The 23,705-nt window shown below is 37.2% G+C and overlaps 1 protein-coding gene across 1 annotated transcript in view; it reads right to left on the reverse strand.

The window, feature by feature from the left end:
* JMY (junction mediating and regulatory protein, p53 cofactor) overlaps positions 1-23,705 on the reverse strand; it is a 69,357-nt gene that overhangs the window by 25,746 nt on the left and 19,906 nt on the right. Inside the window, exons 3-6 of the mRNA XM_005492148.4 lie at positions 11,629-11,779; positions 9,637-9,806; positions 5,593-5,758; positions 2,114-2,301 (exon numbers count right to left, since the gene is read on the reverse strand). Coding sequence (XP_005492205.1) covers positions 2,114-2,301; positions 5,593-5,758; positions 9,637-9,806; positions 11,629-11,779 — 675 coding nt within the window. The remainder of the gene's footprint in view (positions 1-2,113; positions 2,302-5,592; positions 5,759-9,636; positions 9,807-11,628; positions 11,780-23,705) is intronic.

Consider the following 23,705-nt stretch of genomic DNA (forward strand, 5'->3'; position numbering starts at 1 on the left):
GCTAACAGGAGACCTCTCTTCTAATACTTCATTTGCAGTCTTCTCCATATTGGGTTAACTAGAAACCAGGCAGTGGTTGACAAAATACAAAAAATAAAATACATAAAATTATATATAAACAGCTTTTCATTTGCTCTGTTATGCTTCAGATTTAGATACATGTCATGGTTTGAGAGGAAGTGAGTTTTTTGGGATGCTGTGGTCAAACCAATAGGTGCTCAGATTTGAATATTGGCACCTGGTGTGGCCACGGATACGCCTCTGAGAATATGGGGTTAAAAGCAGAGAACTCCCAGGAAAACCTCTCTTGGGTTCCGGTGGGAAAGAGCTCAGACCTCCCCCCTGCCCAGCTGCTGCGGCTGGGCAGGGGAGGGGAAGCCATGCGGCCGGGTGAGCTGAGCCTGGGCCCTGAGGATGGAAGAGCGGAGGAGCACCAAGAGGCATCGGGCAGCCACCCTCTCCTCACTCCGCCCCCAGGAGAGGGGGGGAGAGAGAGAGGGAGGCGGGGAGAGAGAAAGCCGGGGTCTGTGCCGGTGGCGAGAACGGGGGGTGCCCGGTAGCCATGGGAGTTCTGGACAGGCAGGGCCTGAAACTTTTAACCCTTTTCTTGGATGGCGGAAACCTTGCAAAGGCTGATCCTCCTGCAGTTGAATGAGTAGAGAAGAATACTAGGTGGCAGGAGATGATGGAGTGGCCTTAACTGGACTTTTCTTGTATAACCATGGACAGAACCATGTTTCCTGTGACACAGAGACTACATCCAGGGGGAGGCAATGGCTGAGAGGCAACAGAGTTCAGTACTGAGAACCCTCGGCCCCAGGGAGTGAAATTTGTGGGGGGACAGGTGTCCCAAAAGCGAGAGACTGTGCTATTTTTGGAACTGGACAAAGCATCCTTAAAAGGAAAAGAAGAAGCAGCTCTGGTCCATGTGCAGTGGTGAGAGCACTGGACATGGACGGAAGAGGTCACGATGGCAGATGTTCTACAGGTGGTGCCATGAGTGACATGGGAGCAAGAAGGACTCCTCTTCATGAACTGAGAATTGATTATCTGAAGGGTGTTGATGGACTGAGAGTTGGTGATCTGAGGCGTGGCAACTGAATGAGAGTCCAAGGTTTTGTCTTACTGTGACACATTGGGAACTTGCTTGGGGGAAGGAGGAATGTTTGGAAGGTTTTCATCCTGAGTTTTGTGTGTTTCTTTTATATATTGTAGGTTAATAAAGTTTTTTTTTCCTTCTATTCCTAAGCTGGAGCCTGCTTTGCTCTATTCCTGGTCCCATCTCACAGTAGACACCGAGAGAAGGTATTTTCATGGGGCCACTGTCATCGTGCCAGTGTCAAACCATGACAATACAGAAACAGATATATTAGTTATGAAGGGAAGGCAAAACCTGAATGGTTTACTGTCAATCTGCTAGAACTCTTTATATGAAGGGGTCATTTTCACATAAAGGGCATGACTGCAAACACACAACCAAACCGACCAATCACTCTAAACCAGAATGAGGCCTGGCAACTGACATTTCTGCATAGTTTCACAGCACATAGTGTGGGGTGGAACTGATTTTCTAACAATTATTACAATGGTCTCCCAAAACTTTGACCTAAATAGCACACCCAGAATTATAAATTAAGAATACAGACCGCATTTCATATAGATCTGCCAAACACAGAGTATCAACAACACATGACATAAGTTTAAAAGGATGGTAAGAGAATGAAAATAGAATTCACTAGTGAGAAACACACTTGAAATTTCTTTCCGGCAAACATATACAAAACTATGCCGATACTTTTACTGTCCCTAAAAACATTCATTCTAGCATGGACTTCCTGCATGAAAGTATTCTGATTATTTAATAAACTTATTTCTATTTGTTGACTTCAAAGTAATTGAAGGTTCCTTTACAGCTACAAGAAAGGTAAACAGAATCTTAAATGTATCGATATAATAATACATGCTATTTTATTTTGTATTCTGCAAAACAACTTTTAGCAAACATTGAATGTAATCCACAAGAGTTCTGGAAAACTTGTATCTGCAAGGAAACCTTTTGAAGTTTTATTAAATTTGCTAATTATGTAAAAAAAAAAAGGCAATTAAACAGTACCTTCTTATTTCTGAGGTAGGCTTTCTTGGCTGAAATACGTCCACGCCTTGCTTCCAGCTGGCGGATTTTTTGTTGTAACTTTTGCAGCTCCTCTTTTTGCAAGTGTACAGATGTTGCCATATCCTCTTTTTCAAGCATGGCTTCCATACTTTCGTAAGTGTCATAATACACCACTTCATCTCTCTTCTCTGTTTTAAAGATGTCAGCAAAAAAAAAAAAAATTAAAAAATCAAATCAATGGTTTGCATTTGATTAACATTTTGTATTCCTCAACAACAACCTTCCCACTGACTTGCAAGATATGATGCAGAAGAATGCCACAGCCCTTTCAGAGGACTACTACCAAAAATCAATAGGTCAGAGGAAAAGCATTACACAGCAAGGCACTGTGCAGCTTTAAGGTCTTTATGAAAAACAGAAATTAATACCAGTGAAGCTCAGCCTGCTATTCAGGCAAGCTCAGAGTATTAAAACACAAATGCAATTTTAAACGTACAGCTAGAATGTGCAGCCTAATTTGAACACAATGCCCATGCATGTCTTTGGGTCTCACAAGGGACCCAAGGTGTGTAGCAATTTTTTCCAGTCTTCACCATGAAGTTCAGGATAGACAAGACTATCTGAAGTCCTCGGTATGAGATTCTTCTGTTACAACCAACTTGTAATTTCATGTAAGGGACTCACACAACAGGACACCAAAAACCCTCTCACAGGTTTTTGATGTCCCAGTCACCGCTCCTGGGAGGGAGGGCAATTTCAAGGCAATCCTTCAAAGCATTATAGGCCTGAAAAGGAGGTAATTACTAATAGTTTTATCAACACTCATGATTTTTAGCTTCCTGAGTGAAATATTTGGAATAACACTGAGCTCATCTTTAAATGCTGCCTTCTCATCTGTTGCCAAGAAGGAAAGTGTGGTGAATATAAATCCTTGAAGATGTTGGGATGAAGAAGCAGCGAAGACCTCTTGTTCTTATTCCACTGCCATACAAAGTAGGATATATTTGTCATACAGCAAGAAGGAAATGCATTACTGCTGTATGAAACGGGCAGATGCAGCTGGCATGTCTGTCAAGTGTCTATTCCACAGCAATATCAAACCTTTTTTTCAACTACTTTCAGGAGGACTGTAATTTCTCCTACTTCAGCTACTTGATTATTTGGGGAAAGGCACAGGATTTTCCTCAGTCCATTTTAAAAGCTGTTGTCATGAAGTTGTCACTTCATGTAATTTGTGTGTACAGTCTCTGCTGCAACCAGAATTCCGACTGCCATGCTGATTTCAGCTCAGCAGAAGCCATGGCAGGACCAGACAATAAAGCACAGCAAGATATTCACCTTAAAAGAAAAGCTAGTAAAATATACCAAACAGTCCCTTTACTTCAGCACTCAGCTTAAAAAATAAAAACCCTGTAAAGCTTCACCAATATGTAACTGTCAAGTCACTGGAACTGCCTTTGAGATACCACTGAGTAAGAAGAAGACTCATGTCTGATAATTATATTTCATCATGCAGTTATAAAATGGGAGAATTTACACCTGAATTTTGCTTTACAAGACTTTAATGCAAAGTTAAAACCAGAAATATAGAAGTTCACTCATCACAAAACCATTTTGACAAGAATGTACTCATACTTCATACGAGTAACAGAAATTGTAAATTCTACCTAACAAACTCATATTTTTTCAATTTCAATGCAGGTATTTGCTTAATGACTAGTGCTGCTCATAATATGACAATCTATTATCAAAGATGTATCTATTACAAAGATGTTCCTCTAGGTCACAGCCAACTGCAGTCAATTCAAACCATGCTCTCAGAACATTAGTCGAGAATTCTCTGAATTATCTCTGCAGAACCACTACAGTCAGAGACTAGAGAGAAGCAACAGCATCTACTCAGCTTACACACATGAAATTTCAAATCATACAGATGTGCAAAATCAAAGTCTCTTACTTGACTATCAGCACACTTCAAAAATAAAGTTTAACAGTCCATGCTTTTCTTTTGATGTCATAGGAAACAACACATATTGAAAGACCACTAAATGTTTTAGATGGTTGAATTCAGATTTGGTATTGAATAGTCTGAAACATATGTAGTCACTTGCACATCACATTATTTTTCACATTAATTGTTCTGTCTACCTAAGGAAAGCCTGAGAAGGTAATTTCACGTGTTGAACAATTCCCAGACACTTAGGAACTGTATTTTTCATCTTCTGTCCTATGGGATAGTTTTGGATTTATTATTAAGCAGTATCTTACAAATTTAAAATAGCAAAGGAAGCCATTCTGGAATGGTGAACTGTTTTGTTGCCATGCGGGAAGGAATAGGGTGATGGTTTAGGTGTCTGAGGGTTTTATTTTGGATTAGGTGGTGGGTTGAGGTCTTTTCTGAGATTTCTGGAGAAAACATGAATAACAAATTATATTGCCCTGTGACATTTTTACAGCTTAGTCTCTGACAGCCCAGATGTTTTACTATTACTACACCAAAGACAAAGGATTTTGATACACATCTTCTCTATCTCCTGTTCAGGGGATTTCTTTCAGTTCATAAATAAGCAGACATCTTCAGTACCAAAACTACATGTCTGATTTCCCAGTCCAAAATCTATCTACCTCAAAAGCACCAATTCTCTACCCAGTCAAAGCTGCCACATTTCTGTAACTCATTTACAAAATTTCTAACCCTTATGTTCCAAGCATACAGTTATAGTTGTTTCCATCAGAAGCCATAAAGGTGGAGATAACTGTTACAGTGAGACAAATCTGTGATACCTTTGTTTTCTCCCTTTCCAGTGGCAACTCAAAATACAGTCCAGCTTCAAACTTCTCTTTGGAGAATTTTCTATCCATAGCAAAATTTTTTATTCAACCCCTACACTCTTAAAAACAGCAAAACAAGGCTTGCTTAAATACAAACATTAAAAATGAAAAGGTCTAAAGGATAGAACTGGATTGAAAAATGCTGTATGATTTACATGTACTCTTTCCACAGTTTCTAAGTACATGAGATGTAGTAGGATAGTTCTGGAAGCATAAGGTTTTCATTGCTGCTCTGAATCTGAGATAACAATATGAGCTTCAAGTGTAGCAAAAGGAATCCCATTTGCAGATATAGCTTTTGAAAACCCGTCACTTTCAAAAAATGAGCAATATCAATGCATATTGCATATTTTCAGACAAGTCCAGTAATTAAGGCATCTCCTCCTCCCTCATCTTAGTTCTTCAAACATACATAGTTTGCATATCTTATATGCAAATTTCCAAATACTGGCAATGAGAACCATACCAGAACTTCTTTATGTGTATGTATATGCCTTATAAACAGGTGTAAATTTTAATTTCACAGTACTTTTGCAGCTCTTCACATGGCAAAGAATCTGTTCTCATTTCACTCCCACAGGCTCCCCTGGACTCCTAGGAAGAAAATTATCTTTCACAGATTTGTATTAATTGAAATAATGAAGCACCTGACATCAATCTTCTGATGCTTTCAAGCTGTGCTGTCAGTAGCAGCTCTTCACATTTCAAGATCTCGAACTGCACTTCATATAACTGAAGCTGTAGATCATAGTAATCAGCTTCTAAGTGGTCCAAATGGGCTAATGCTTCTGTACCACCTTTCAGGCTCTGCATCTAAATAAAAAGAGAAAACAACAAACAAAAACCATACAACTCCGGGATAATTATGAGAACAAAACCACAGATTTTATTATTACATCTAGATACTGTCTGATACAGTAAATGCAACACGTTAAAATTGAACACAGCAAGTCCCTAAGATATGTCCTGACCAGACACACACTTTAAGATGCCTTTAATAACTGACTTTTTTCTACATGGCAATGAAATAAAGCCATTGAATTACATTTTGTAACTGCAATTTGCAAATTTTCAATTTCCATTGAATTACACTTTGCAACTGTCAAGTGTCAAGTCATACAGTGCATAGTGTGAAACACTACACACATTCTTTTACTCTACCACTTGATTCCCTGAAGATAATTAAATTAGAATTCTACTATCTTCAATCCCAAGTCTGGAAGTAGGCATCTAGAAAGCTACAGTTTAAACCCATATAAGGAGAAATGTGAAAGGAGGAAACGTGTAAAAGGAGGAAAAAATGTGAAAGGATGTGCAAACAGGGATAAATACATGCACTGATCATCCTGTAAAGACAATTTAGTTGTTCTGTTCTTTCTGGAGTCCTTCACAGGAGAATAAATAACACAGATTAAAATACTTATATATATTTCAGTACTCATTTGTATTATATGTTTGAATAGAAAAGTAACACACAACCTAAGTGAACTGCAACCATTCTCTTTCATTCAGTCAAACAAGATTTATCTGCTTAATACAGTCAGCCATTCAGATCTTATGTAAGAAATACCAGCATGTATCTGTCTGATCTAGGACCTTAGCATCTGACAATTGCACCTTTGCCCTACAAAGAGCATACACTACAGATGATGTTAGTTACCTGCTCTGTTTTAGGGGTACCCCACCACTTTATTCAGTTTCAGGTGCAAAAGAAATGGGAAATCAGTACTGCTGTATGATTCATGGGCAGATATCCTAGCTACATAATGGCTCCCCATGAAAAAGTAAAACAAAGACCTTGAATTTCAACAATTTATGTTAAAACTTCATGTAAGATACTCATAATGTGTGATAATTCAAAACAATATAATCACTTTTGGACATATTTCCATATATGCTGTTAAAAATTTCTTTTCTTAATTGAGAGCAATTCTTATGAGTTTTTACCTAATCTGTACTACTAATTTTCTGCATCCTTGGTAGCTCTCAGGTTGATCAACATCGTGAAAGAAACACAAATTTAACATGGGAACAGTAGGGGCAGCATTCTGCAGCTGTGCTGGTTTTGGCTGGACTAGAGCTAATTTTCTTCTCAGTGTCTGTTTTAGTGCTGTGTTTTGGGTTTGTGCTGAACACAGGGTTGATAATACAGAGATGGTTTTGTTATTGCTGAGCAGGGCTTGCACAGAGCCAAGGTCTTATATGCTTTTTGTATGGTCACTCTAGCAGGAAAGATGGAAGTGCATTGGAGGTTGGGAAGAGACACAACCAGAACAGGTGACCCCAGCTGACCAAAGGGATATTCCAGACCATGTGACATCACACCCAGTATATAAAGTGGGGGGAAGAAAGAGGAAGGGAGGGACGTTAGGAGTTAGTGGAGTTTCATATTCCCAAGTCAGCTACCTGTGATGGGGCCTTGAACTCCTGGAGGTGGCTGAATGCTTATCTGCCCCTGGGAAGACACGAATCCTCATTTTGCTTTGCTCACATGTTTGGCTTTAGCTTTCCCTATTAAACTGTCTTTACTTCAATGAGTTTTCTAGCTTTCAACCCTTCTGATTCCACTTGTGAGGGAGCAAGTGAGCAGCCACATGGCTCTTGGTTGCTGGCTGGGGTTAAAACACCACACTGGTGGAACAAAAACTCTAAATTGGGGAGATCCAAGTTCAATTTCCTGTAATGTCACAACTTTCTCCACTAATGAAAGAAAATAATTTAATCTCCACAGTATTTGTTGTTGCCTCTATACCAATCAGAGTGGCTGCGTTCATTGAACCATAGAGCAGCTTGGATTGGAAGGAATTTAAAGTGTCATCAAGTTCTAATCCTTCCACAGGGCAGGGACGCCTTTTACTAGACCAGGTTGCTCAGAGCTCCATCCAACCTGGCCTTGAACACTTCTCAGGATGTTGATCCACAACGTCTCTGGGCAACCTGTTCCAGTGTTGCTTCTTCAAAGTTCAAAGAATTTCTTCTGAAAATATTCACCCACCTTCAGTTTAAAGCTATTTCCCCTTCTTTTACTACAATATGCCCTTGCACAAAATTTCTTCTCCAAGACTGCATGTTCAAATATCCATAGACCATAGATCCATAGAACACAAACACTTTCCTCAAGTGAAGTCATATCACGTCTTTGCTCTGAATTGTCATTTTTCTCAGCTAACATCCAGGTGTATTAATTTCTTGAGCATTTTAGTATCTTCAAACAAATATCCTGTTTTTATCTTCTAGAATATAGTCGCTAAATGATTTGCCAGGAGGTATTTCAGTTCTACAAACATTATCTTTATAAGACTGTCACCATTCTTTGCAAAGATGGGATTCCCAGTCAAGTTTTTCACATTCAACTCTTTATACTTAAACCTTTTACATTCTCAGAAGACATGGTGTATATCAGAGCAGAACCTGGTTAGTGCTATCTCCCTGTCACTATACTCAGACTGAGAGCTCTCTATACCTTGTAATACACCATCCCAAAGCACCATGGCCATTAGATATTCCTTATTTCTCTGTCCCCAAAAGCCCCAAACTCATAGCTCACTTTCATCCTGATGTATACTACAAGGAATCCTTTCTTTTCCTGTGCAGTGCCTAATACTTGAGCATATCAGATCAAACACTCACTCATTTACCAGACTGAGATCTCATTCTACGAAAATGCACAGGTCTCAACAGGGAAAAAAATAAATGTGCCACAAAAAGAAGATGCACAGTTACTCTAAGTGAAAATATTCAATATATTTCCAATTAGTTGTGCTGGATTGACTCATCAACTCTTGACTAAGAATGACAACAGCCTGATAAACTCAGGTTTTCAGACAACTCTTGGATTTCCAAATCTAAAGAGCATTGAAATGCGGTAAACCTATTTTTGTTCTCTGGGTCTTGCATGTACTCTCTCTTCCCTGGAGATCAAGCTGTCTTCTACAGAAGCTCCCAAAATAGACACGTAGTCTATCAGCCTTACAAATCTACCAGCCTTTGCAGTGCTAAAGTCGTGAGCTCTCTGGATAACCTTTTCATAACAGCACCATCAGTTTAGTCAAATTCTGATGAAACGTTTGAAAAGTTCTCCTAAAACAATCATCTAATTGCTAGAACACACACTAACAGTATGACAGAAAGTTCTTTGCATCAAACATCCATTTGGTAGCAAAGTTTAAAAGAGAATTTGAAACACTGTTACTTTTGAGACATCATAAAATCCAATAAATGTGGATTTTTTTCCTGCTAAGGCATTTAAGCACAGTTTCATGCATGAACTCTTTCCTCAGGAAAACTGTAACTAGTACAGCCCCCTCTGGAAGATTACCTTAGTAATTAAGGTAAGCAGAGGAAGAGTGCAACACAACCATCCAGCTACCCATATATTTACCAGTGGTTAGACACCTTCCATCTGGAATGTCAGAGCTATTCTGAAAAAGTGGTCATGTCTCAGAGCTTAACTGTAGATTACACAGCAGCCAATTTCTGTCCTATCCTTTATCTTCATTTTACTCATCCCAGTGGATGGCTGTAAACATTTACAGTAAAAACTGTCTTTCTGGTTGACTAACCAGGAAAAGGTAAGCAGAAAACATACGTAAGTGGCACAAAACTCACCACACCTACATTGCAACATCATTTGTCTAACATCGCTTCTTTCTGTGCGCTTTAATTTTCTACTTGCTGGCATGAAAACTTACCTCCTCTTTCAGCGCATGCTTCTTCTGCTCCAAACAGATTTCTTTAGCACGCATCAACTGCAAAGTCTCCTTAGAAACCGCATACTGAAGCTTTTCCATACGTTCCACTGCTGCTGCCCATGCTGCCTTACCAAATTTTTTCTGGTCTGCTCGCATTCGATCGTACACAGCTACAGAAAGGAAAAAAAAAGAGGCAGGCATCTTACTAGTCTACTCTTCAAACACTAGTGATCCCGCTGCAAAGAAAATGCACACGTTTGTACTTCATAAAAATCTCATTAATACAACTATTTGGTCTTGAACAGGATCCCAAATTTTCCCCACTTCTATAACCACCAATTATCAGCTACTAAAGTCTCCAGCTTACCTTAATAACATTTATAGTACAGTCATAAATTAAAGTCAATCTGAAGACTGAAAAAAATACTACTTAAAACAAATATTTCAGCTTAACTTCAAGTGCAATTCTGTAAGAACACTGCATGACATTAAAACAACATCTATCTTTTAACTCAAAACGCAGAAGTCCCTTGCGTGATTCAAATTTATTATTCTTGGGCCCCAGATAACATCTAGGTGGACACATACAAGATTTTCACCACTGTTAATATACAGGTCATGTGACACTGTACTTAGCATTGCAAAGCAAAAGCCACAAAAGTAATTGAATCAAAGGGGTGGCATTAAGTCTCCGCATGCTATTACATGCTGTTCTTAGGTAATAAGAAGCACCTTTACATTTTCATGTGTTTTTCCTCTGCCGTCTGTTAACATTTGGGTATGTAAGACTACCCTGCGATCAGCAGGAGGCCAAGAAAAACTCCAAACACAAAAAACAGGTAAGCAACCTGTATTTTAAAGATCTACACTGTAATCAGCCTTCAGGCCTGTCACTTTCCACTGGTTTTGTCCCAAATCCTGACTGCTGTACATTAAAAAATCAGGTGAACAAAAACAACAAGTAAATTTTTACAAATATGCATTGTCAACTAGTAGTGTATCTTACTGGCTGCCTATGTCATACTAGAAAAGGAGCAAAGCTGATTAGTACATTTAGAATTTCCTCTAATTAAATTTATTCCAACATGCTCTAACCTATTAAGTCATCCAGTCAGAGTAAGGTGAAATTTCACATTAACTTGGGTGGTCACTGAACAGAGTAAATTTGCAGTGCCCTGCATCTCTTGAGTCAGATGTAGCAGTCATGTACAGAGATGACCAGAGACCTACCAGTCAAAAAAGGATTTCTCCTGTGGATCTTGCACAATCACTATCACCAAGGCAAAGAAAGAAACAGGGACCTGCAGTTAGGCAGGGGAGGACACCAGGACAAACTCTGTCAGTGAACTAGAAAAAGGTCTGTTTGCCCTATTAAACTGGTTATTTAAGTTAAAATGGTACAAGGATGAGAGCATGGGTGTACACACCAAGTCATCTGACCTCGTTTTACTGTACCACTTTTCAGTGAAACCATCACACTCTTCAAACACAGAAAAGCCAAGGCTGTATCCATGAAGGCTTCTGAACAACAGAGCAGCTTTCATTGGGTAGTTAAAATGAGGTGCTGCTTAATGCTTAGTTATGAAAAAAATTACTGAAAGGCAAGGAAGACTAGAAAAGGAAATCAACTGAGAGACAATTAACATTTACTATGAGGGTCTGCCATATCCAATACAGAAAACAGAATGAACCAGGGACTCTATGCTCCTAAATCCTTTGCAAATACAGAGTACCACTAATACAATTACATTGAGAAAGTGGCTGTAAAACTTCTACCTAAAATTTCTATTCTGTTCACTGCTGATGATGTTCTGAAAAGGTTTACAAGTGAAAGATTCAAACAGACACAGAAGAAAAAACAAATAGGAATGATAACTGCATTTTCCTCACGAAGAATTGATGAAAAAAATAACTCATGGTACAACATAGGCATAATAAACATTAAATAATTTAATTTTTTATGTGATGGATAGGATGACAGGAAATAATTACCTTTTTGTGTTTTAGCTGTTATTTCAAAATATTTAACTGTAAGATCTTGAATAGAAAGCACAGCCATGTGAGCTTTTTTCTGCCAATCAGCATCTTCTTTTTGCAGACTCTCAATTCTTCTGGGTCCCAGGTAGTCATTCTCTATTGAGATCTGTAAATAAATCAGCCCATAATTAAAAATACAATTAATTGCAGCTGTTCTGTCAACAGCAAACAGTTTCAGGGCTAAGAATGAAAATGCAACAAAATGGAGATAAAACCACCAGCCACAGCTTCTACTCAACAGTAAAAATCTCTCTGGAAGCACTCCCTCCTCTTGAAAAAGTACATCCATCTTTCATAATTACTGTTCTTACTGGACACATAAAACCCCCACCTATAAGCTTGATTTGTCAGCATCTTTTTATTATGTATCTTATTACCTGCAGATTACATGCTTCATGTTTCATCCAGGCTTTCTTCCAGCCTGGACTATTTTATTCTGAAGTAAATAAATGCTCTTTGATCAGAATGAAGCTGGCAACCATGGTTGTCCTGGGGTAGTGCTAAGCAAGGATCAATATTTTACAACTTTTTCTTTGTTATAGATGACTTTAAAAAGTATATTTTCCTAGTGCCTGGGAGCTCAAACATCCTTTCATTGCCAAGATCAAGGCAATTTTATTCTGAGATTCCAGTATCTGAAGCCAATAAAAGACTTGGAGTTTGTTTTAGAATTAATAAATACACAGCTTTCTCTCCCAAACCTGAGAATTTCTACACACCACTCACACTACAACAACAGACTACATATCTTGTATCTTAATTAAAAATTTAAGCCTGCTCATGCAATACCAAAGTATTAATTATTAATATTTTTCATATCTATCAGTCAAAAAGACACCTTAATAGTACAGGCAAAACTGAACAAAACCAAAAGTGCTTTGTATATCCCTGAATATTTCAACCTGAAGTTCTAGTGTCTCAAGTATTAATCTTGATTTCACAGAGCTTCAATTTGGTCTAAATAGCCATTCCACTCAAATTGTGAGTGAAAGGTTTTTAAGTGACTGTTCAGGACCTACTTCTGCATACCCACTTGTCTGTGTCTCTCAGATGGATGATTTTCACAAGTAAAACAAAACAGATGCCTTCTAAATACTTGTTCATTTCTTGAAAAACACTTAGACATTAATAAGGTATTTGAATTTACTTATTTTTTTCCCCAAACTCTCAGAAAGGTAATGGATGAAGCATAATGTGGACAAGTGCTAAGTGAATAACACAAGATACATTGTAACATGTCATTCTATGGAGCAGGTATGCACCATGTTAGAGGTTTCCAAATAAATATTGAACTGTAGACATATATACACACACACACACACACATATCAGTGAATTACTCACTGGTGAAATTAATGTTTTCCATTTACACAGAACTCTGAAACAGCTAATTCATTTGTGAAGCTGGATAAAAAGCAACACAGTTAAATGTCATCATTTTCTGCTCCTTGTTAGAGATGAGGTAACTTGACACTGAACAGACAAAGGATCACTGATAATGTGAGTAACATTCTTATTAGGCATGAGTTCTAGGGGAATAAGCCTCAAAGTAACATTTTTTCATAAAGTTTTGTCTGCCAAATATTATTCACACATGGTGCAAGCTAAAGAGTTTTATGATTGCATAATATAATTGTATCTTTGTTCCCCAGAGCAAGTATTTACAAATAACAAAAAAGGGAAGCATCTTTTCATTATCCACAATCCCAAGTATGTCATCCATATATCATAATTAGCACTAAAGGCACTCATAAAGCAACACAGAGAAAACCCAAGAAGTCGTGGCTTTATTCAACTGCATGAAGAAGAATAGATCAACAACTTGCCTTTAGGCTGCAGGAACAGTAGTATGCTTAAAAGAAGTGTGAAAGGAGCCCCCGAAAGATAAAATGGATAGAAACTTTTCCCTAACGTTACTTGATCTGCCTTCATGCTTGCCCACCTACACATCTAGCCAGATAGTCAAACTCTTAGAACAGTTCTTAAATATCTTGCAGTAGAATCAAAAAATCAAAGGTACAGCTAATGTTCATGTTTGGACTTTGCATTCTGCAGCTTGGATAAGGGATATACACAGAGAGTGTTAGCTTTCTGGCTCTGAAGACACAAAATAATGGGTGATGGACGTGCTGCTTTTGGCTAGATTAATATTCTTCCTATTAGCTGGTATGGGCTCTGTTTTGGAATTGTGCTGCAAACAGTCTTAGTAATACAGGGATATTTTAGCTACCGCTAAGCAGTGCTGACACACAACCAAGGCCTTTTCTGCTTTTCATCCCACTCCACTAGTGAGGAGATTGGGAGTTCCTCCCAGTAGTAAAGGGAAACAAGTGGGAAAGCTGACCCCAGCTGAACAACAGAGACATTCTATACCATAGAACACTGTGCACAGAATAAAGCTGAGGGAAGTATGTAATGTTCAGAAGGATGGGTGTTTGTCTTTCTAAGTCACTGTTACCCTGCACTCTTGGAGATAGCAGAACACTTGCCTGCCCATAGGAATCGGTGAATGAATTCCCTGTTTTGCCTTTTTCACGTGCATAGCTTTTGCTTTGCATATTGAACTGTCTTTATCTCAACTCATGAGTCTTCTCACCTATTCTCTTCCCACCACCACCGAGCTAGAGTGAGCTCCTCCAGCCGTGTGGGATTTAGTTGATTGATGGTCACGGTTCAACTATGACAAAGAATGAGGCTCTCACTACTACAAAGGCAGCATCCAATCTAAAGGTGAAGACAGAATCTAAGTACCAGTGGAGAACTATCTTTGACAGGTGAAATATCCCACATGCTTTCTTAATAAAGTTGAACGGCTTTAAGGATGAACCTTGAACTGAAAAGCTTGTTCCCTTCACTTCTGAAGCTGTTGGACCAGACTACCACAGCCACAACCTCTCCACAGATATGACAGCCTGAGAGAATTGAGGTTGAAGGTGACAAATGAGAAAGTTCAAGAACAAGCTTCCAGGGTGGAGTAACAATTCTCAGTCACAAAGATCTTTGTTACTCTTCACATACATGAAAGACAGGATCTAATTTTGGGAAAAGCAGACTTGTCAAAAGGTGACTCCAAAACAGTATTCAAATAATAGAGTCTGCACTGCCTCCTTGAAGACAGCTCCCACCTGTGTTTCTATTAGATCAATGACTTTCTGAGTGGCAGCAAACTCCAGGAGTTCCTTTGGTGCCTCAGATCTAGCTGGCTACTGCTCCCTGCTTCTCACTTCAGGCTTGTGATGTTCCTGCCCAAGCTTGCTCTGCTGGGTTTGCCTGACACACGCCCCGTGGCCTTCTGAGAGCCACTCACTGTGGCCTGAAGGTGATCCAATGCTCCCTGTGGGAAAACCCATCTCTTCCCACCCAGCTACTTCATTCTACATGATTCAATTTTGCCATCAAAAAGTAAAAATGAAAAATAGTTATTAAAAAGAAACAATAAAAAAACCTGAAGTATAAAAGAAAATACTGATTGCAACCTTTCCAAAGGTAATTACAGTCATTCCTTACAATCAACACCAAATAACTGTGACAAACTAGAAGATGGAGGGCATACAAAAAGACACTTTTAGCGATGGACCTGGCACACTTTGGTAAAGCATATTAAAAAAAGATAGCCATATTATGAGTATACATCCTGACAGCATCAACAACTTAGAAGAATTACCAGTTCTCAAGTGCAACCTAGCTAGAGAATTACTGTAATCTACTGGTCATTAATTAAACTTATGTTTGTCATCCTGGGCAGGACACAGAATCTCCAGAGAAAAACAGAGACGAAAAACTGAGACATGGGGGTGAAAAATATATGATCCCCCTTGCCAAACAGCTGTCTGGGCATTATATCTCAGTCCAACAAAATGCCACTAGAGAAAATCTATACAAATATATACTAAATCATAATATTCAATTTAAAAATATTACTTTGGTACATTTATATACAAGACAGAAATTATTCATAGCATATGTTATCACAGGAAATAGAAAGTAAGCCCACTGGGGGAAAGAGATAGCTTAAATGAAGACTACAGCTGTAACAGCAGGACAAGTTGAGAAGTACAGATCAGGAACATGCCTCTGGAGTTTGATGCTTATGAAATGGCAAGTTTCTCCCCACTTGCAAACACCTCCAGGACAGAAGTGACCACTCCCTCATTTTGTCCTAGCTAAGAATTCAAAAAGGAAAAGGGAGTAGCCATGGACTATGAAACATCAGCATGAACAGGCTTGTGAATCTTGAAGACTTTGTTTTCTATATTCTCTTCAATAATTAATTACCTTGATGTAAGACAACAACTCTCATTATGGAATCAAAGGAAGCTCTAACATGCTTCTGCATTCCATTATTGTTTGCAATATATGCACAACCTGTTTATGCTTTATTTTGCTCACCTTTATGATGCAAGCATCATCAGGTTTTATAGCTCATAAAAGAGCATATGTCATTTTAGAGACTAAAATAATATTTAAATTACCATCATCCATATTAAATATGACTAAAAAAAGGCAAAGAATAACTCAAAAGTGCTGTCATCTAATGACATTTCTTGTAAAATTGTGTATCTACTTCTGACTTAATTATATTTTTAGTTAAAAATTAAGAAAGTCTAATGTAGTTGAAGTTTCTTCCTAACCTAAAAGGCTTTGCAGTTACCTAACATTTTTTCAAAGTGAGCTTTTGGCCTGGAATTGCTCATTTGGACTCAAAAGTTTTGGAGAAAGCCAGGTCTACAGAAAAATCTCTAATCTCACAACTAGATGAGAAGTCAAATCTACGGTTTCTCTTCTACTCATCACTTTACCAATAAAACAATCCAACTATTCTTCCTTTAAAAATCCTATATTCTCCTTGAGAGGAATCCAAACTTCACAGTAAAATTTGCTATGATCTTTTCCCCAGTGATGAAGCTTGTTTTTGTACACTTTCATGTTTTACAAGTTTTACTCCAAATGATACTCCAAGCTTTACTCCAAGCTTTGAAGCTAAGAAAATTATACCAGCTTTTACAAAAGTAGTTTTTGCAAAAGACAGAAGAAGGGATAGAAACAGCAGAAACCATTAACTTCAACACATCACACAAACACCTATTTTCTTCAGTTATTGCTTCAGACTAATGGAACATAAAATAATGCGTCTCAACACTGTATTGATATGTTTCTGAAGGAGAACAAATGCATTCTTCAGAGAAAACAAACTGAAAGGAGGCTTCTAAACTAGCCCATAAGCAAATGAGGATGGATCAACAGAGGCAATGCTGTACTGGAAATATCCTTCTCTGGAACAGTTGGCAAATTATGGTTAAGTTATGATGAGACTAAAGTAAGCTTATTGAGAGAAAATATGAGCAACAGGCCTGAAACGATGGGATACCCATACAATATACATCTACTAAGTGAAGGTCTTTAATACTTTCTATGTTTTTTTCTGGACAACGGACAAGATTGACAGAAGTAAGAGTTGGCCCAGGCCATGTAATAACTTAGGCAGGTACATGTCACATCTCTCCAGCTCCCTTTTTTATCCTTCTCCTGGATGGACTTGTAATAGGTAGAAAAGGAGAAAAATGTGACATGTAACAGCAGGTCAGTTAGTTATAAGAACAAAAAAAAGTAAGCTGAGTGAGTAGTGCAGATGACAGTGGCAAAACAGAAAATGGAAATGGCTAAATGGCTTTATACATGAAAGCATGTTTCAGATCAAAGGCTCAGATATCTGCCTTCTCCAAGAGGTCCAACACTGCCTGCTAGACATAGCAGCCACAAAACACACATTTCAGCACCTAGTCAGAGACTTATCAAAGTTAGTCCTACTAACTTTCGCGGTTGTTGTTTTTAATTTAACTGTGCTCCCATCTGTTAACACAAACCCAACACTATTTCCCCAAATAAGTTATAATTCTGTACATACCGCTCTAAATATATTAGGTGAAAACATTCTGCTTTGAAAAGAGCTTCACAGTTTTACCCTAAGGAATATGGACATGGACTTCAATATTAATACATAAAAACCCATTTAGTTTGCATGGTCTAGGTCCTCAAAATATCTGGCACCTGGGACTAAAATACAAACAGCAGGAGTTCTGATTATCTTAAAACACAGGAGAACAACATATACAATTCAGTCGAGAATGTAAAGGAAGCAACAAACCAAAAGGTAACAAGATGTTAGGACATGCAGAAAGAAGACTGAATAATACTGTCATACTACTGTGAAGAGTGCAGTGGTGAATGCTTTTTCCAAAATGATGGAGAATGCTAAAAAACTAAAACGTAGTCAGAAGAGAAAAATCATAGAAGATGTAGGTTAGGGCAAGTATAAGAGGAAAGACTGGGTTTATTTAATTGGTGATTTTTCCCAAGACACACAAGCTTTATGTAAAGAGGTACAGTGTTAGGAACACTAAGTTACAGTATTTTATATTGGAAATTGACAGAACTAAAGCTAAACAGTGTACCCAGCATTATGCCTTCCTTACTCATTCATCTGTATAGCACAAAACCTTTCCATACATTTCAGCTTCACCAACTGAGACCTAAACTAAAAGAGAGGTCACCTTCAAAACGAATGATTTTTCAGAAAATATACTTTTAAGACGACATATTCTTCTAGTTATTTGAAAATGTTGTTTAAGCCAAGTTAACTCAAAGGCAAGTGGGCTTGAGTGTTTCCAGACAGTTTCCAGTTTCTGTTTGTGCATGAAAATGACTGGATGGATTTTTAAATCTTCAGTTAAAAAAACCTTAATATTTGCAATACATGAAATGTTAAGTGCATATATATATCAAGAGTTCACCAAAATATGGTTGACAATTTTTATATACAGATATACTGAAAAAAGAGAAATAGTGATGAAAGTACTAGCCAGAAAAAATCAGATTAAAGACATATAAATAGCCATGAACATAGATACTGAAAATAACTATAATAACTATCAAATAAAGTCTGATAAGTTTCAGTATGAAGTTAGAAAATATGATGAAACTTACAAAAAAGGTTTTTTTCACTACTGAAAAAGCGCTACTGAAAAGAAGTACTGAAAAGTACTAGATTTCAAGCAATTAAAATATTTAGGTAGAAAATCTTTTTGCAAACTCTCAGCAAATTTTTCAGCCTCTGAAGGCCTTCGGCCCCTCTCCTTGACCTCCACAGTTTGAAGAACATTGCATCAAAGTCTCCTCCTTTTCCCTCTTTCCCTATCACCAACACTGCAAGGAAAAAAAAAACCAAAACAACAACATAAATTTCTAGGGTTCACCCTCCTTGACTCTAATCCTCAGGGACACATAATTTAGAATTTTCTGCATGTTCACCAGCCTTTCCAAGTTCCATCAAGATGCCTTTTTGAATTGATACACTGATTCTGCATTTTTCTGCACTATTTCCTCCATTACTAACACTTGAGGAAAAAAAAAAAATGAAGACAAGGTACAGATACTACCGATACAGATATAGGTACAGATTGCTAACTCCCAAATTCTTTTACATGCCTGCTAAGCTGATGGTTAATCTGAATCATTAACAGCCACTGATGATTCTCTTTTTGTACACATATATATTTGGTGTCCAGAGTTCAACTATGGAAATTATTGCCACAGAGCATGTAAGGTGTACTAAGAGTTTGTTTCAGCCTTATTTGTAGGTTGTTTTAAAGCACCACAGGTTCATTGAGGTACTCCTATTTTCTATACTTTCCACCCCTTAACATTCATGATTTATATATCTTTGATAAATCACATGCTTTCCAAATTAAGGCAATCCAGTCTTTTACTCCGGTCCAGCACTGAGGATGCTTAATAGGGAAACACCATTACACTCCATACTGTCATTATTCTGATACTGTGGTATGTTTTTGAGAGGAAGAAACTAAAACTCTGACATTCAAGACGCAAATATACCATGAATGTACACCAAAGATGTTTCCTATTTGGTGCTTGGCAAAAGCACCATTTTGCTGCATTTGGCAGCAAACTCAAAATAAATCTTATACATTTTTCTTCAAGAGTAGTAGCTAGTTAATTAGGTGCACATAAATATGCATATCTCTTTTTGGAGCTTGTCATCAACCTTCTGCACATGCATTAATTTTTACTTATTGAAATTTCACCTACCATTTTATTATCCAAACTAGCTTTTTGTACTGCGACTTTAAAAAAAATCCAAACAACAACAAACCTTTCAGCATTCTAACATAATCAAAATTTTCTATAAGTCTTATTAACCACTTTTATAGCTGAATACCTAGAGCAGTCTTGTACTCTACTCATTTTCCAGACAAGCAGATTTAACCAGTCAGACACACACCACAGTTCTGTAGCCAGTTACCTCTTACCGGGAACTAAGTTTCATTAAATGATTTAGGGTACCAGCCTGCTTTCTATCAGATTGTCTCTTTGGAGCAAGTTTCTTTTTGACAAAGTCCATAAGGTCCTGACTTTAAGTCAGCAAAATATTCTGTTCTGAGTTCATATAATAGTCTAGAGGATTTATAGTCCAGACTGTAAAGAGAGACTGACATACAATCTTCTTGAATCAAACTATAAAGACAATTAGCATAATTCACCATATTGCAGCATATTCTCAAACAAGCAAGCAATAATTTCCCCGAAGTTTCTGACCATTTTGCATAAACTTAGATTTCTTCTCCAGTCTACAGGTTTTTCAAAAGCTATGTTTATTTAAGTATTATTCCTAATGATATGAGGACACACATTCAGCCGCAAATAGATTTTAAAAAAAGTTAAAAATCCTTTGATGTTTTACAGTTTCTCCAAAACATCTTTATGTGATTAGGGACTTTTAAAACAAAATATTCTGTAAGTACTTTTAAAAGTAATTCTCTCAGTTTTGCCAGCTGTTCTCATCTCTACATTTCTTTTCCCTTGAACTTGTTTCATACTTCATTAAACTATTATTTAACCAAAATTTTACATGTTCAATACAATGTAATTTATTTCTAAGTACTTAATTTTGCATAAATCAAAGTTAAATTAGTTATAAAGTTCACTACTGCAATTCACCACTATATATTAAGGAATTCAAACATAGTTTAAGCTAGAATTGTATTTTAATATACCAGAATTCTCATAAGTGAGCTTGAGAGGGAAGCAAACTTTCAGACAGACTAATAAAAGATTTCAAAAATTTTAAAAGCAGGATGTTATGAATCATCAAAAATCTCTAGCTTCCAGTGACAGACTTCAATATTAATGTATCTGAAGTCATTAAAATCTCTTCACATTCATGTGAACTAACATGAAAGTAAAAATCATTAACACATAAGCAATGAAGCTACAAGTATGTTTAATATATTTAACATACAGTAAGTTTTCAGGGTGCTTATTTCCTGAAGATGAGCTGAGATGTAATGGTGGCTCTAAGCTTTCACCCATCATGAGATATTATCATTTTCCAGTTAAGAAAAACCAGCTCAACTCAGACCTTCAATAATGCATGTTTTGAAGTTCTGCTGGCATCTACATGTAGGTTGTGAAGCAATTCGTTACATTTTATCTTTAGTCCAATATCAAGGACATCCAAAAAACCCTCAAGCATGAAAAGAGAAGGCCTCCCACTGATTTCACTTGGCGCTTGAACAAACCCAGTGCCTATTCACCATGACTGAAGTACCGTCCACAACTACAAGGCCATAAAAATTCTAAGTAGCAAGGTAGTTTCTTTGACTGCATGAAGACTGGTGAACACAGACGTACAGACAAAAAAGCCAGTGAGGTTTAGCTCATGAAGTAATTTTTTAAAATAATTTTTTTGTCTTTTCCAATTTACCAGATTTGGTATCCTGTATCAAAGAAAACTTTATGTCTTAGTCTTACGGGACTTAAAGCTTGATAACAGTAACCTGGCCAGTAGTTCTACAGCCAGCTATCAACCACTATCTCATTGCTCCCTCACATACTTTCTGAAGAACACACCACTACATATGGAGGATCTCACAAAGTTAAATCTAAACTTTCTGAAATCAAAGGCACCAGAACAGAGGTACCTACTCTGATTTCTCCAAATTTCAGAAACACTTAGCATTTTTATTTCCAGCTATTGATGACTACTACCTCCAACTTTTCTGCTATGGCAATGTGTGTTCTGCACACACAAAAAATTAACAATTTTTCACAGGTAAATTACTTCTTTTGATTAAGGAAAAATTTGTGGGCACAAATGTGAAACATTTTTAGAATCAACAATTTAACATCCTTTCTTAGTTGCCAAGTAGTCTGATTCTTAGCAAAAAGAGTATCTTAAATTCCATTTAAAATCCAACATCAATGCTAGATTAATCTATGAACATTGTTTATCCTGTGGTTTTATGTTCATAGTTGCCTTCCCAGTTCTTGGAAGATTATACAGAGAGCCCAAAACATGTAACACAGCATTTGAGTATCAAGCTTCACTTGCCTGGTGCCTATATAATACTCAGCGAAATCAGAAAGAAAAAGTGAAATCAGAAGAAAAGGGCCAGTAATGCATATAGTGAAATTACCATGCTAGAACTCACTGCTTGAATGTCTTCACCTATTATTACAACTAAATCAGTAACAGTCTGTAATTAAATCAGAAAATGCCTATACAAATCCAGCCCAGCTTTTATGAATATCAAAAAATATAATACTGTCTTCAATTCCTTTATTATGCCTTCTCCAGCATTCAGTGAATATATGAACTGTTTGGTTGGCTTATAAATACAACTTTTCACATTTACCTTACAAAATACAGTCATACTAAACACACTGAGTATGTCTAGTAAGTGAATCTTTATTTTAATCTTGAAATGAGTTCAGACTTGCCTCTTTGATAGACATTTCTCAATTTGATAATACCATTCATTACATGTCAGCTTTTATTTCTGTGTCCCTCATAAAGGCCTTGGGGCAAGCAAGGTCGTTCCCATATTATACATACAAAGATTTAAGTCCAAAACACAGCTGTGCTTGTAATGCTCAGCTCTTGCAAGAATGCATGGTATCTGGTAAGCATCTTGACATGCTTGGAGGGAAGTCCCCATGGATTTGAGCAGCACTTACATATAAAGAGCATTTATATAAACAAAATCAGGTTTCTGATGCTGGAAGCCCAAAAAAAAGACAAGCATATCACTTACTGAACACATTGTTCTAGGGTCACATGACTAGCCCGTAATTAAGCAGAAATGCCATTAGAAGTTACTTTTCCACAGCGACATTTCATTTCATAATAACCCAGCTTTTTTTCCTTTCATGATCTTATACCTTTTCATCCTGCTTTTCAAACCCAGAAATATTTGATTACTTCATAGCTTTGACTCTTCACACACCTAAATGTTCCATCCTTTACACTAAATGAAGCAAAATACACCTGAAAAATGAGTGTACGATCAAAATACAAAATGAAACAAGATTCTATCATGTCTATAATGGGCAGCAGTAACCTCCATTTCCAAGCTTCCACATGGTTTCTAACCTTGTTATGAACTTTCACTCTGAGTTGTTTTGTTTGTTGTTTGTTTTTTTCCCCCAAAGAAGGAATCTGGGTACAATACAGATGTCCCTCTCTAGTAAGCTTCCACTGAAGATAGAACTTTGTTTCTGTTTTTCCCTTGCCTCCTATAGGCTTGTCTCTTCCTTAAAATTTCACAGGAACAGCAGAAATTTAACACCATATGACATATATTCCAATTTTTATGTCCTGCTCCAATATCAGAAAACACTCTTCCCAAAGATTACGGGTGATGTAATTAACTTCCTTCTAAACTCACTGTGAAAACTGACAAAATTAAGCTCATTAAAAAACTTAAAACCTTCCAAATTCTTAAAAAAACCCCAAAAAAACAAACCAAACAATAACAACTTCCCCACAAATCAGAAACAGATACCTAATACAGAAAAGGTCTGAAACTTAAAGCCTGCCAGAAAAACATATGCAACCAGTTAATAAAAACAATTTCATGCACAAGTTCTATTTATAAAACATTTCTTCAACCCTAGCTACCCAGTATAATATATGTTTTGTCATCATAGATACAAATACTGCTTTCTCTCAAAGGA

Source organism: Zonotrichia albicollis, chromosome Z (assembly GCF_047830755.1).
Source record: "Zonotrichia albicollis isolate bZonAlb1 chromosome Z, bZonAlb1.hap1, whole genome shotgun sequence".
Classification (NCBI taxonomy): domain Eukaryota; kingdom Metazoa; phylum Chordata; class Aves; order Passeriformes; family Passerellidae; genus Zonotrichia; species Zonotrichia albicollis.